Source organism: Podarcis raffonei, chromosome 2, assembly GCF_027172205.1.
Source record: "Podarcis raffonei isolate rPodRaf1 chromosome 2, rPodRaf1.pri, whole genome shotgun sequence".
Taxonomy (NCBI): Eukaryota; Metazoa; Chordata; class Lepidosauria; order Squamata; family Lacertidae; genus Podarcis; species Podarcis raffonei.
The window spans coordinates 92,528,556-92,543,893 of NC_070603.1; the positions used below are offsets into that span (position 1 = coordinate 92,528,556).

General features: G+C 40.8%; 1 protein-coding gene across 8 annotated transcripts in view; it reads right to left on the reverse strand.

Moving 5' to 3' along the window:
- ITPR1 (inositol 1,4,5-trisphosphate receptor type 1) overlaps positions 1 to 15,338 on the reverse strand; it is a 213,411-nt gene that overhangs the window by 119,259 nt on the left and 78,814 nt on the right. For all 8 annotated transcript variants that reach the window (XM_053378134.1, XM_053378132.1, XM_053378129.1 and 5 more), the window contains 11 exons: positions 10,365 to 10,519; positions 9,337 to 9,436; positions 8,453 to 8,613; positions 7,763 to 7,904; positions 6,710 to 6,868; positions 6,103 to 6,275; positions 4,785 to 4,904; positions 4,234 to 4,428; positions 3,301 to 3,552; positions 2,805 to 2,946; positions 1,861 to 2,014 (listed from right to left, as the gene is read on the reverse strand). In XM_053378134.1, the coding sequence (XP_053234109.1) occupies positions 1,861 to 2,014; positions 2,805 to 2,946; positions 3,301 to 3,552; positions 4,234 to 4,428; positions 4,785 to 4,904; positions 6,103 to 6,275; positions 6,710 to 6,868; positions 7,763 to 7,904; positions 8,453 to 8,613; positions 9,337 to 9,436; positions 10,365 to 10,519 (1,753 nt within the window). The remainder of the gene's footprint in view (positions 1 to 1,860; positions 2,015 to 2,804; positions 2,947 to 3,300; positions 3,553 to 4,233; positions 4,429 to 4,784; positions 4,905 to 6,102; positions 6,276 to 6,709; positions 6,869 to 7,762; positions 7,905 to 8,452; positions 8,614 to 9,336; positions 9,437 to 10,364; positions 10,520 to 15,338) is intronic.

Consider the following 15,338-nt stretch of genomic DNA (forward strand, 5'->3'; position numbering starts at 1 on the left):
CTTCATCTGCAGAGATACAAAATGGGCATGCAAAGGCAGAGAAAAATAAAACAAACAAATCCGATATAATACAATTAAGGATACAACATTGTTATAAAAATTCTACATGCTGTGAAATAGGCAACACTTTCCACACTTACAGAAAGTAGCAGGAACATTTAATGGATACTGTGTTGTACGAAGCAATTTCTATTCCAGGTTGTAGTTATAACAGCAGTTACTTCTTTTCTCCTCTTCCCCCTCCAACTCTTTCTCCTTGTGTGACATATCTTTTACACTGTAAGCCTAAGGGCAGGGACTGCCTTACTAGTGATTTTTGTAAGGTGCACTGAAAGCCTTTTCAGTGGGGCACCAATGCATTAAATAAAGAAACAAACTCTACCACTATATCATATTGAGGGTGAAATCCACATGGGAGTTGCCCCCAAAATTTGCATCCTTATACTTTATTCTTCCTCTCCCCTGACCATGTGAAACAATGGCAGAAGAAATGGATCTTTACCTGCCTCTCCTGTCCCATACTATGCACTTCGAAAATCTGTTCCAGAGGTTCCTTCGGAGCAGATTTTGAGATTACATGGATGGGGAAGAGCAAGTTATAAATATGTTGCATGAGTGGAAGCCCATTCCGTTTGTGTACAGATAGTGTTGATGCATCCCACTGATAACATATGGGAACAGATGCAAGCCAGGCATAAGTGAGATGCTGAAGGTTGCACAACATGTATAAATGAGATGGCATGCATTTTGTGCCACCAGCTCATATGCTCAGTCCCTGTTCAATCATGCAGTTGCAAGCTCATCAGCACATGCACATGTTAATAATGTGCATTGACAAGGCTGGGTGATAGTGGTTTTTCAATATCACCAGCCAAACATCACGGTCTGGCAATGTCCTGCAATGTTGAAAAAACAAGCCACATTGGCCTTAGCCTGTGAGGTGCTGGGTGCAATTGCCACAGCACTCACCATGGGTGCTGAGGCAGTTTCACCCCAGCGCCTGGCCCTAGCGGGCTGGGACAAAGCAGCATCCCTGGTGCTCCCTGCTCACGGACAAGTGGGAAAAGTACCGGGTATTCCTTGTGCAGCTCTGCTGGGGATGGGGAGGGCTCCCCATCTCTGGCAGAGTCATTCCCGGTGCTCTACCCATTTGCATGGAAGCCAGCGCCGCGCTGGGGTATCATTTAACTGCTCGGCTGAAGGGAGCGGCAGCCACACACTTCTCAGCCAAGCACTTTAAAGATGCAGAGGGAGGAACAAGCTGTATCGGCGCCTCGTGGATGCAGCTTTTTTCTCCCCTGCGCAGTATGATATATGATGATATATCACTACTGAAACCGCCACCGCTCCTAAGCCCCTCTGCTAGCAATGCTCGCTGGAGGAAGTCACTAGTAGAGGGACTCAGGAGCGGTGGCGGTTTCACCAGTGATATAGCTGACATTGGGGTCTGCTCCTCATATATTGATATATCGCCCAGGCCTAGCATTGACTGTTTCTTTGGCTGGCACAGCCTCAGAGCAAAGGAGAAGCCATGTGAAAAATGCAGAAGCCATGTGAAACTCAAACTCCTGTGGGTATTGTCTGCAAGCTGGAGCAACAAACTACCACCATCATTAACCAGAGGAACCTTGTCAAATACGGATGGAAAATTAGGTGTTCCCCACACCTGACTTTCATGATGAGGTCTCCACGATAGGAGTCAGCTTTCTCAGGAGTGCTAGACAGCCTATCTTTTACAATTTACAAGCCTGCTTCCCCCACTCCTTGACACAGGGTGACAAAAACAAATGGCACCGACAAGAGACCAATCATTCTTCAATAGCACGTTTTTCTTCCTCTATGCCCCATGGCCATTCATACCTTTACTCTCTTCTCCTTTTGCAACCTTTGTGATAGGAAAGATCGTAGCAACATGGACACAGTCCAAAATAGCCAGGAGGATTTTTGTTAGCCTGAGCAGGTCACAGAAATTGTAGAAGCCAAAATAGATCAGGTTTCGGGCCAAGTTTACCACCTATTGTTTTAAAAAGAAACAAAAAATGGTTTGTTACAATTTCTATGATATGTACCAAAGCACCTGAATATTGACTTTCTGGCACCCACTATTCAAAGGATCTGCACAGAGCCAGTGTGGTACACTGGTAGACTTCAACCGTGGAGATGAAGCTCAGTGGAAGATCTCAGACTAGTTACTACTTCTAAGCCTATCTCAATTGACTGGGCCACTGGGAGCATTAAAAGTTGGTAACACCCTGAATGCCACCCTCAGCTGCTTGGAGGAACAAGATGCAGCTATCCTTTATTTTTCAGAATATATAATCATAACACACAATACTGTACCACTTCACTATACCTTGTCATAATAAACATAATTTTCTGTATTTTAATAAGCATTCTACTGTGTTTTACTGCATATACAGATGTATTATATATAGAAACTGAATATTCTGGATTTAAATCTGCCAGTTCATATTTTTTACATTTTTTTACCATTGATTTTTGGACACCAACCTAAGGCAGTGCTTTTTCAGAGAGCTTTTCTCAGTATTTCATAACAGATCTCCTGCAATTGTTTCTGTGGGCTTCTCTGCTTTTTAATGACTTGCTATTCTTTTTGGTCTTTTTTGTATAGTTTCACTTGTTATTGTTGTGCTTTGCCCATCTTAGTATAAGGAAGTTTCATCTGTTGATACTATTAGTCCAACTATGTGGGCAATTTAGGATTAGCTCCAGCGTGAGTTAGCATCTACTGTATTCAGAGGTCTTGCAACTCAGCTTTATTTTTTTTAAAAAAAGATATTTACCTCAAAGGTGAGTTTATTTTTTTCTTTGTCGGAGAAAGGAAATCTCTGACAGACAACATCTCTTAAATATTCCTCAACGAAGTCCATGGTTTGTGCAAACCGCTCCTTGATTTCATCTTTGGAAGTTCCACTGCTATCATAGCTGAAGAAATGAAATGAAAAACTTCAAATGGGTGAATGCCATAGGAAACGTATGGTTCTTTTCCTTTTCTTGAGTCAGTCAGAAAGTACACAGAAAACTGTCTTATGCCAAGTCAGACCACTGGTCCATCTAGCTCCATTCTGTAACATTTTAGCATAATTTTTTTCAAAAAATGTGGCTCCTGGAGCAAGCATTCCTGCTTTCCAAAAGCCAGCCACCAAGCAGTCACTCCAGACATTCCTGAATAAGGTCTCACAGTACGACTGCTACAAGGCACTGTGGAAAGGAGCGAAAAAGCATCTAGGTATTTGATAGCCCTCGTTTCAGAGAACCATTTGATCACAAAATACTCACTCATCGATTGCAATTTCAGAAGGTATCTCTGACCACAACCGGGCATATTTTACTGGTGTCACTTGTTCTTGGGGATCACGGTCAACATGCATATGCAGCATCAGCCGGCAGAAGGACGCTCTCAAGTCATAAGGCAAATTTTCGTCGGACATGCACCGAAGAATGAGATCTACATCTAGCTGGCCAGATATTTCATTTATAGCCAAGTACTGCCGATCAAGGCACATCCTAGCAAAAAGATTCAGCTGGTATCTTTGGGAGTTAGGAGAGAAGGAGAAGAGTATCATTTTGCTTGCCTGGGACTGAAAATTAGAAGATACCTCAGAGGGAACAATACAATGCATATTCTGATGCAGCAGCAGAAATAGCACTTCTTCAGGAGCAGAAGTACATTAGCAGTCCATAGGAGGTTAAATTTCTCACTTCTGGACCCATTACATATATGCGGATATATATATATATATATATATATATATATATATATATATATATATATACACACACACGCATATAATTCAACATTACTATCATTTCTTTAAATCCAATTTGAAAAATATCCCAGATGAACTGCTGATGAACCTTTAAAAAAAATCAATGTATTTTATGTACGTATTTTAGAAATTTGGACAAGTTCCACCAAACAAACATGAAGCCTCCAAACAATTTTAAGGAGTTTATAATACAAAAGTAGATTTGAACAACCAATTTTGCCAATGATCAGTGAAAAATCTAGCTTGATTGTAAAGAACCAATATCACAGTTGTACGAAACTGTTGTTACGGAAAGCATCATTTGAGAGCTATTTCTTTAACCAATTCTATCAATTAACCTTGAAGTCTTCTAGAAGCTGGTTAACATTACAAATAGCTAGAGTCAGTTGTCTATACACTTCAGGTTACACTGCCGTAGCCAAATATCGCTTGCGGTGTTAACCTGTAGTAGCTGAGCACATCCCGGTCTTCCTTCTGCCCTTCTTTAGCATCCTGAGCCAGCTCTCTGATACTCTTACTGCGGACCTCTTTGTTGCTGTCTCTCCAGAATAACCAGACTTCTTCCTCATCCTCACCAACCTCCAATGAATTCTCTCCAGACGACAGCTCTTCAAATTCAAACCGAGACAGGACCAGTCTAAGAATTGAGCAAGAGTGAAAAGCAATTATTTATATGAAATATCTTAATGAATCCACACAAGTTCCTTCTATTTGTTATCAGAAAGTCATTTTCTACCAGCCAACACTACATACAATGGCAACAGCACACCTTGGCGTAGGGTAAAGGCTTTTGTTAATTTAAAATCTACTTCATGACACACCTTTAAAAGCTTGTTGAAGAATCCATTGTTCCACCAAAAATAATAATCTACGTATTATCTGTATTTTCCCCAAACTGGAGGGGGAAAAATTTATGTGTCATTATTGCCAGGCTCAGAACGCTGCAATCTTCTTATTTCTAAAAGAAAGTTCTTGAAAAACATCTCAGCTTACTTGGTTTCAATGAGTATGTCTGCATTTGCTGGGTTTAACACAGCTTTACAAATCAGCTCCTGGGTCACCGGAATAGATTTGTTCATGGACACACAAAGATCTGAAAGGTAATCCAAGAACCTAATGGGGAGAGAAAGCCAAAGCCCATTAAACTTTGTACAATGTTTCAGATGCTAAAGAGCTGTATTAAGGAAGGTGATAAAAGATACCTCCCCCCCCCCCCGACAGGCCCTCAAAAGATTAAGGCCTAGGGTATGCAACAAATAACTTTCCAGATGCACCTAACCTACCAAATCATTTCTTGTCATCAGACATCTCATTTTTAAAATCCCCTTTTCTACAAAAAAAATATTTTAAAAAATCATAAAATCAAAGAATTGTAAAATTGGAAGGGACCCTGGGGGTCATCTAGTCCAACCCCCTGCAGCGTAGGGATCTCAACTGAAGCATCCATGACAGATGGCCATCCAACCTCTGCTTAAAAACCTCCAAGGAAGGAGAGTCCACCAGCTCCTGAGTGAGAGCATTCCACTGTCAAACAGCTCATACTATCAGAAAGTTATTTGTGGTATTGAGTTGGAAATTCCCCTGAATCCATTGGTTTGCGCCTACCCAGTGCTCTTTTTTTAGAAAGAGCCATTAAGTTGTTGCAGCAAATGCCACACTTTTAACATTTGAAGAAAAACAAAGGTGCTGTTACTACATATCCTTGAGTATCCCCCCCTCAAAAAAGCAAACCAACCACCGGTCCTACCCTCCAGAGCAGGAGAGAACAAGCTTGCTTCATCTTTCATGTGACAGCCCTTTAGATATTTAAAGATGGCTATCACAGCTCCTCTCAGTCTCCTCTTTCACAGGCTAAGCATACCCAACTTCCTCAACTGTTCTTCATAAGGCTAGGTTTCATCACGACTCCACGAAACCAGTGTTTATTCATTTCTGAATCAGCAGTAGATTTCACTCCATTAGACCGCATCCAGACATTATAACACATGACAGAAGTAGGTGCCTCCAAAAGTATTCACTGGGTGTCTGCTGATAACAGCACAGGGCACAGGCACTGATAATGACCCCTACCTACCTATAACAATAACCCCTTTGATAACTTATGTTGCACCCCTTCTACATCATTACAACTCATGACATTGTGTGGAAAGATCACGAGTGTTGTTGGCACGTCAATTTCTCCAAGCAGAAAGACCCAGGCAGGCATGAAAACAGACTACTGACCAATCGTTCAGGTAGTTTCAGAAACCTACAGGAGTGTTTATGCACCGTTTATTTTGTCTAAGCAGTAGAAGGAAGAGTCTTCTCTTACCTCGGCTCTCTGTTTTTCCTTACAAGGCTAACAAAGGTATCAATCTCAGCAGCAGTAATGTGCTTCTCCAACAGCTTGCGGTTATTATGGAGCAGTGCTGTTATGGTGTCTTCTGCCAAGACGTCATACCCAATTTGCTTCTGCATAAAGCCAAACTGCTTGGCTATATATTCCTTGCAAAGAGAAAGTGGGTGGGGTGGAGAGAGAGAGAGAGAGAGACTAGATGCTTACATCACTTAAAAACCATTAGAGTGAAAGGAAATGTGAAATTATCCATTTATGTTGATTTCTTGATGTGATTTTTTGTTTTTAGGAAAAGACTACTGAAAAGCAGGGTGTGCATGATCCTTTTGTCATATGAACTGCCTGGTCTAACTTGGATTTGCAGTTCCAGTTTGCAATCAGCCCAATTGTTCTTTGCGTAAGTCATAGTTTTTTCCGGTTTGGGTTTAACAGCAAACAATTGTTGTAATTGATCATAATTGGGTGGTGGTGGGGAGGCTAGATAATGTAAATGATTCAAAAGCCTTTACACCAAGCAGTTCAGTTGTCCTTTACGCTTACATTTTGGAGAAACACACCAGACTGTCTCAAACTCCTTGCTAACCTGGTTCTTCCTGTAGTCTTGTTGGGAGTGTCTCAAAACTCTGTAACAGAGCCGACATATGTGTCTGAAAGGAGCGTGGCGTTGGTCTCCAAGTTCTTCTAGTCTCAGCATTGGTCCATCTCCACAGTCAGTAAATGGTGCTTGTAATAGCTTGAATATCTGGCAAATTATTTTAGAAAGAAGAAATGAATCAGCATTAACATTGCAGCATTAGAACCATGAGTATCATCTACACAGAGTCTTGCCTTAAGTTTACCATGAGACTGAAGTGATCCTGTCTACTGACAGCCACTTCTGTTTCACCAGAGGCCGTGTCTACATGCCAGGATCCTTGCCTACAGCAACTAATCACATGATGGAGAAGCCTATATTGCCAAGCTGCTAAACCCCATACATATGCAAATTAGCATTTTAAAAAATAGGCTTCTGAGCATGGCAGGTGACACCAGACAAGCAAACTTCCCCTTATAATCAGTTATATAAGGGCTGGTTCACATGTTACAGTAGACCATGGTTAAAGGTTTACCAAGAATGAGCAGATTGATTTACTTCATTCCTCTCCTAACATGTGCGGGAGCAATCAGCCACACTCCTTGGCTGAGTTTTATGCCCAAATCAAATATCATAGTTTGTTTTGCTCACACCATAACCGGGAAGTCAACAAGAACAATCACTGGCTTTAGATCATGTTTGCTTGGAGCAAATATTCATTACTGTCATGCAATGGGCTGACACTTTTTCGTACAGATATTCACTATGACTTCAACTTCTCTCCCACAGTTAGCATACACCCATCACTGTAGATGTGAACTTCAGATATTTGCCCCACTATTCACAACTTACATTGAACAACATTTGATATTTTGTTGCCCATTTATTCAGGGTCCAATTTCCCAAATACTTCTCAATTGAAATCTGGGATTCTGGCCAGGGATTTATGTTGTGGCATCTCTATTTACAAGCCCCTTATCCCAAGAAGTCCAGACCATCAGCTATTTTATTTGTGACATCTATGTCATCAGAAACAACCTTATTAAACACAATTTACTGTACCTGTTTCAAAATATTTTGCTCTCTCATTAGCTTTTGTCGTTCTCTGTTTGGCTTTGAGAACATGACTTCAAGCACATCTTGTCCAGAATTTGTTCCGCCGGTAACAAAATATACCAAATCTTCCAGCAACTTTGTAACAGACCTACAGTTTGTTTGTTTTGAAAGAAAATCCTAGCTGTTAATCCAAAATATAATATGAACAGTGAAAATATCACCCTCTTAAAATAAATACAAGCCACTGAGTTACAATGAAGAAAAGGTGCTCATATTAAAAACAGAGCACTGTATTCAGAGCCACTCCAAAAATGTATTACATTTAAAAGTTCAAAGTTATATTTTGAGTAATTGTTGAAGGAGAGGGGTTGTTAAATTCATAGGTATCAAGGAAATTGGTACAAGAAACACATGCAAGATCATTAAAATATGTAACAGTTTTATTATTGACTCCTTGTCTAACAATCCCTAGCACGTTTTAAAAACTAAAAGTAACTTGATGCTTATTGTTGCAAACGCTACTTTTCTGTACCACTCTGTGACATCCACCTGAAAAGCAGTATATGCGGTAAGTAACTTAAATATTAAATTAATGAATGAAATAAACAAAGCTGCCTTCTCTGTCTTTCAACCTTTGTCTTATGTTGGAGAACATCTTTTTTCCATTAAGAAGCTCGCATTATTATTTTTCCTTACCTCCGTTCATTCTGGGTTATTGTCCCCTTTTCCAACTTGCCAGCAATGGAACCCAATACTTTGCTTGCGTCATTTGCAAAATCCAAGTCTCGGACTTCTGCTGGAGAAACTGGTACTATAGCAAAAGCTTCTTTGTCTTCTTTTACTGGAGAGGTGCCAATCTTTAAAAACAAGGCAATTTTAGTCACAATCTCACAGAGAAAACACTTTTGTAATGAAGACCCTAGGGAAACAATGCTCAGGTTCTCTAAACATTATTGTGAAATTGTGGTAGGAATAGTTCCATTACCACAATAGGCAATTCATTGTCTTCAATTATCATAGTTCAAGCCAAACTCATTGCTTCAGATCCTTCAGTTTGTTTTTAGTGAATATTCTACTATTATCCATTGGATTTTATTTTATTTTTTAATTATGGGCTATGATCTGACTTCTGTTTTCCCCTTTGACTCTAGTGCTAAACCAGAAAAAAGCAGCGGGGACGAGGAAGATGATTTGTTAACCACTTTCTTATCTTTTCTGATGAAAAGCAGTACACCAATGCTTGAAATAAATAATTGGATGAGAGACTAGACTTAAGGGTTTAAGTGTTGAGACAGTAGAGGGACTTGCCGTTAGACAAATGGACAAGCACTCAGCACGAGTATCGTACCTGATACACAAAAACCTTTGCAAGGTCTTCCAAGAGATACTTATTTAAGATGCAAAGTGTTAATTTATGTTCTTCTACTATTCCATTTTAATAATGGACTGGCATTGTGCCCAAGCAATGCTGTGTGAATCATGTCCTAAATAAGAATTGTGTTCATCAGTGTCTTCTCTGAAATAGCTTTATTGGTAGCAGAAGAGATGAGATACAGATGAGATTCCATTGCATGACTTACTTTAAGCATCACGGGTTTTTCTTCTTCTTTATCAATGGGGATATTTGTGCTGTGAACCCAGGTATTTGTACACAAATGTCTAAGTCTGACATAAGAGTTCCTAAAAAGAACCAGGTATTATTTATATTATTAAGCTCCTCAGTAAGCCAATACTTTTCAAATAAAAACAACACCTTTTCAATCTCCTTTTAATTTTTTACTTGCAAGGTTTTATTTCAGCTGGAATATGAAATGCAGCCAAGTCTTAAATTGCAAGGTATTCAGTATGTAATGACTTCTATGAAGCCTGATTCACTATTTCAAATGATCTTTCCCAGGTACAAACAGGATGTTAGTTGCAGAGGTGTAATATGACACTGGTTTTTTTTAAGGTGAGATCCAGCGTTGTGCTGGCAGCTGCAATGCTTCATCCTGCAGCCCTCAGCTATTCCAGAGGGGGGCCCCCAACTCACTGGCACAGATTTGGGGGGAGTGCTGTTTCCTAGCCATAAACATATCAAGGAAGCACTGGAAAATCAGACTATGCGGAACTGGATAAATTAACTGGGAAAATTAGATATAGTAAAGATCAAAAGTTCATCGAGGACTGGGAAAAATTTGTGGACTATCTGAAAAATACATGTGGTGTTAACACAACGCTAGTGGGATTTCAAGAGGCACTGTAAAAAACAAATAAGTATTGTTTATTAGAAATAATGGGAGTAAGGAGGAACATTGGCAATACGAAAGAAGGGAATGTGTATTAAAGGTATAAATATGGATGATTGTCAGAGACGCTGAAGGAAGTCCAAAACAGACATAATTTGTTGTATTTGGGATAAAATGTATAATTGGATGAAAATTAATAAAATTTATAAAAATCAAAAAAAAAAAAAGGAAGCACTGGAAAATAAGTCACAATTCGTTTCTGCAAAAGTGCTGCCTTTTGTAACTGTCTGCCGCAGCTATCTAAGACTGCCTAGCAAATGGTCTGGCATTTTAAAGTGGTCTCACAACAGCTGCAGACACCATCATTTATAACATCGTACCTCGGGACAAGGCTGTCTCCCCCTCGTAAAGTAGTGGGGTCAAGCTCAAAGATGGAAGAGATATCATTTCCTTCAGGCACAGAGACTAAAGAGTATGCCATCTTCTCTGGAGTATTATGCAAGCCCCTTCTGGATGCATCCTGGTCAGGATCCAGCTGTGGAAGAAATTGCAAATCAAATCAACATTGCAAAGCTGCCTGCCCAGGCTGGAAGGCAGAGCACCTCATGGTTATAACTGAAGCATTTCAAATATAGATACAGGCACAAGAACTCAATGGCACATCACAATCTAATAGGGTTAACTAGAACTGGGCAGAAGACTTAGAAGCAACAGTAAACCACCAAGCTGGGTTGTGTCAAAGTCACTGAGAAGCCAAGACATAGCCTAGGGTTTTCCAGAGCTCCTCAGTCTCCTAGAAAGGACAATTCTACCCAAGTTAGGCAACCAAAATGACAGCTGCCAAGTTTTGGCAACCAACAATTAATTCATATTTGTTCTCATTGTTTTAAGGGCAAGTTGATATCCTCTTAACCCCTGAATTCCGCTTGTGTAGGGAGAGGCCTACACAAATCTACTTGGAGGGTTGAGAGACCCCCTGGAGGAGCATGAAAGGTGGTGTAGAGGGCTTCAGAGAGAAGGGGGGAAATAGTGGAAATTGCCTCCCACTAAAAATAAATCTTATGAATTAAAAAAACTGAAGGTTCTTGGAAAGGCCAAGGATACAAAGGGGAAAAAATGGATTATCTTTTCTTCAACTTTTATAATAAATATGAAGGTGCTGGACCACCCTGAGATCTGTGGCTATAAGGTGATGTGTAAATTTAATTAATTAATTAATTAATTAATTAATTATATTGTTACAAAGCTGAATTACAAGAAAGCAACCCTAAATACAAAAGGGCATACGATTTTTACTTGGAGGAAGTAACAGTTTCTATGGGTGCATGCACATAACATAAGTAACTGCAAGCGGCTCGTCCACGCATCTTCCTAGAGGCAAACTTGAATCCCTTGCAACTCATCCACAGAAAATGTGAACAATCCCTTCTGCAAAAGCACCTCACAACGAACTAGAAACATTGTCCAAGAAAACCATAGCGAAGAAGCACTCCGCAGCGCTGTAAGTGAAAGGAGGCAGAGGAAAAGCAAAATTCAAACCACCAAACAAATCCGATGAAGAAAGGTAAAGCCAGCCCTTACAAAAAGTGGAGTTTGGAGTGAGGGGAGGTAATTTAGTTGAGGCACCACAAACTGCCCTTGCAGTGTATGGATGGAGCAGTAAAATGTAGATCTAGAAGGGGCAGCATAGATCACCTGTATAGATTTTGGCCCGATGTCTTGCTGAGTACACTGCCAGGTATTTCTAGTTCAAAAAGAAGAGAACTTAAAGGAGCCTGGTTTGGTTGAAGTGGAGCTTCAGGGAAGTGGGAAATTTCAACCTTTCGGGTTACGTTCCAAAAGACAAAATTGTGCCTTCTGCGCAAGAGACTGAGCCCTTGATGTCTTATTTTACTATATGCTTATGTATCCAGCGACCATCTCCACACCATCTCGTCATTTCTCTTACACATCGTGTACATTGTTGTACAGGAAAAAAATCAATTTGCCTCACACTATGTTTATCTTGCTTACGGTCTAATCTCGCCATCTGGTGGTTAAAAGCAAGAAAAGAGGAAATTGTGCAAGTAAGACCTCCACCCTCTGTATGTGTAAGAAACGTAGTTGGTTATTGGTTTGCACAGAGTTTCCCCTTAAGGCTTTTGGAATGTTGCTTTTTCTGTTTTAGAGTAATATGTAACAGAGGAGGAGAAGATAATGATGCAACCCTTATGCCAAGACAACAGCAGTGCCACATGGGCCTGTGCCACAATCATGGGGACCTACTGGTTCTTTCTTGTGACACAGTTACTGGCAAGACAATTCATCCTATCCCCAAAGTCCATAGCATTATGTAAATGCTGTGGACAACCTTGTTGTGCACCCTAGTGGCTCAGCACCCATCTAGCAAAGTCCCCTCACCCTTGGACAGTGGGAAATCATGCTCAGAGTGCACAAGCCCCCAGATGCACTCCCTGATTACGCAGAAGGGATATCAAAGAACTACAGTCGAGAAATAAGTTAAATTAGGCATTCCTGGGATTCCTGCTATTTTACTCGATTTAAAGCAAACCCTGGTAATAAACTGATAAAGCAAAATACCAGGCCTGTTAAATTATTCTTTCCCTCCCGAGGAGACTCTGACAGTATCTGTCAACCACAAAAGTGACCCCACCAAAACTTAGCATTTCCTACAGATTGTAGAGCAAGCAAAATGTGTTGAAGCTAAAAAAGAAAAAAAGAAAATGAGCAAAACTGGCAGCCATTGGCTCTGAGCATATAAGGCAGCAATCTCTGAACCTCAATAAGCTCGTTCTTCTCATTAAAAGAACCATGCTGCAACAGACTCCTTCTCCTGAACCTAAGTACTTTAGTCCTCTTCCAGCTTCCATTGTTTCTGCTTTCCTTTTTGGAGCATTTCTCCCACTCTAACCAAAAGGGCTCCCAGATTGGCTTACAAAAGTAATAAAAAAAGCTCCCTGCTCTCAGACCTACAATCTAAAATAAAACACACACAAGGAAAATGTGATGTGGAGGGAGGAAGAAAAGGGTAAGTTAAGGAAGCTGGTTATTTTTAGTTACATTTCTTATAACAACCAGTGGGGATGGAGCCTGAATGGAATGGCTGAAGGCAGACTGACTCTCAGCAAAAGGGATGAAATAGACTTGCTTCACTTGTTAGCACTTTTCTCAGCAGTTCCTTCATTGTCTGCTTTACAGATTGATTTCAACTTCAATTAGCATTGTCGGATTGTAAGCCGACAGGGGAATGTTGGAAATTGGACATGTTGATGAAGGTGGGGATGCTGGCTGCAAGGAAAAGCAGCTGGGTTCTATATTTAGATGGATGCAAGTTGGATCAGCACCACTTAGGTGAATTGACTGAATCTACCCTTGTTTAACTCCTGCCAACCTAGCAGTTCGAAAGCACGTCAAAGTGCAAGTAGATCAATAGGTACCGCTCCGGCAGGAAGGTAAACGGCATTTCCGTGCACTGCTCTGGTTCGCCAGAAGCAGCGTTGTCATGCTGGCCACATAACCCGGAAGCTGTACACCGGCTCCCTCGGCCAATAAAGCGAGATGAGCGCCACAACCCCAGAGTCATCCGTGACTGGACCTAATGGTCAGGGGTCCCTTTACCTTTACCCTGTTTAACACAGCTATAAAGTGGGGAAAGGGGTTTTGGGTGGAAGCAAAGAAAAGAGGGAACTACTTTAATTCCTCCCCCTTCACTAATATTTAGGTTCAGGGCTAGGGCGCTTCATGTGTGTGCTTTGAACACTCTGCAGGACCCTTCTTCATAACCATATAAAAAATATATGAACAGCATTATTTTGTGTGACAGCCTATATCATGCATTCCAGGACCTTAAGTGGTAAAGAGAATTTGGGTTTGACATATTAATGATGATTGCAGTGATGACTTACCCACCCTTCATGCAAAGTCCCCGGGCAGGTTACAGCAATTTAAGTAGAGTGTTTAAAACAGTTCAAAAACAACTTACAATTGCTGCTTATAGTTGCATTCCCATCCCCCCTTCTCCTCCTTTCCCCCAAGTTCTGTGTTGCAGAAGGCAAAGCATGACAAAATGCTGGAAATAGCTATGAGAAACAAGCATCTCTCACAGCATTAGCATGTAGAAACAGAAAGGGGAAAACCCCAAAATTTCTTTTTTAAAAATTATCTGAAATCAGCAACCTTGTAAAGAAACTAACATGTTATTGAACTTCCTCCGTCTTTTTTTTTTTCAGAAGTTACAATTTTTTGATAAGTGTCCTTAAGGGCTTTTCCAAATTCCCCTGCCCTCCCCAAGAGTTCATAACTCTAAATAGGAAAGAGTCTTGTCTGGGCCCTGGGGTGGTAATTCAATGCTGTTTGCCAGGAAGGAAACTGTCATTAGTACAGGGGAGGGAGCTAATCTTCGGTGCTGCTTCCTAAAGGCTCCCTAACCCTCTAAATCTGCTCTGGAAGGTCCTAAATGCAGGGGGAGGGGGAGGGGGCTGCAGGGAGATATCTCTTAAAACCACCTCAATCCCCCATTTTGTTAATGTATTCCTTCAGCCAGTAAACGAGCAGCGCTGAATGAACAGCACAGAATACCCACCTCTGTGATTTGCTGCGCACAAACCACCATTAGAAACCTTTTAATAGTTTCTGAAAGAGCTGAACAAGTCTACTTAATTTAGCACTGAAATCATGTCCTTCTGGTTACTGACACTCCCACTGTCCTACACAATATCCTCAATCAGGAGATGGGATACAATTTCCTGTATCTATACATATACTTTCTCTGTCTCTTTCTACACACACACACACACACACACACACACACACACACACACATTTCCTGAGGTCCTTAAATTACAGCATCTCGCTTCCAAGTACTTAGAACCCTGTGAAAATGCTGCCGCTCAATTCACGGACAAAGATCTGCAGTTTCACCTCCACTATTCGTACACAATGTGCTCCCTGCACCACATAAGCATTTCGAACTGCAACAGCTAGCTTGGCATATTCAAATACTGACACACACATCCCACTATTATCCATACATTGGAGACATGACCTTCAACCTCCTACAGTCTGGAGGACAATCAGCATCTGCATATACCATACTTCCGAAAGACTAAGTCAGGAGTGGGGAACATTCAGCTCCTTGTTTTTTCTGGTCATGCAGCACAGAAAATGCTTGCTCACTGTTCTGGAAACTTATCAACAGACACATCGTTTATTACAAGCAAGAGTGGAGAGTGACTACAATTTCAATGGAGGGATATAGTTTCCCTGTTTCTAAGGTAGAGAAACACTGTTCTAACCAAGGTGTAAGAAGGGCTTTATAACATGCTTGGATATATAAAGGTGAGATTACAGCAGGC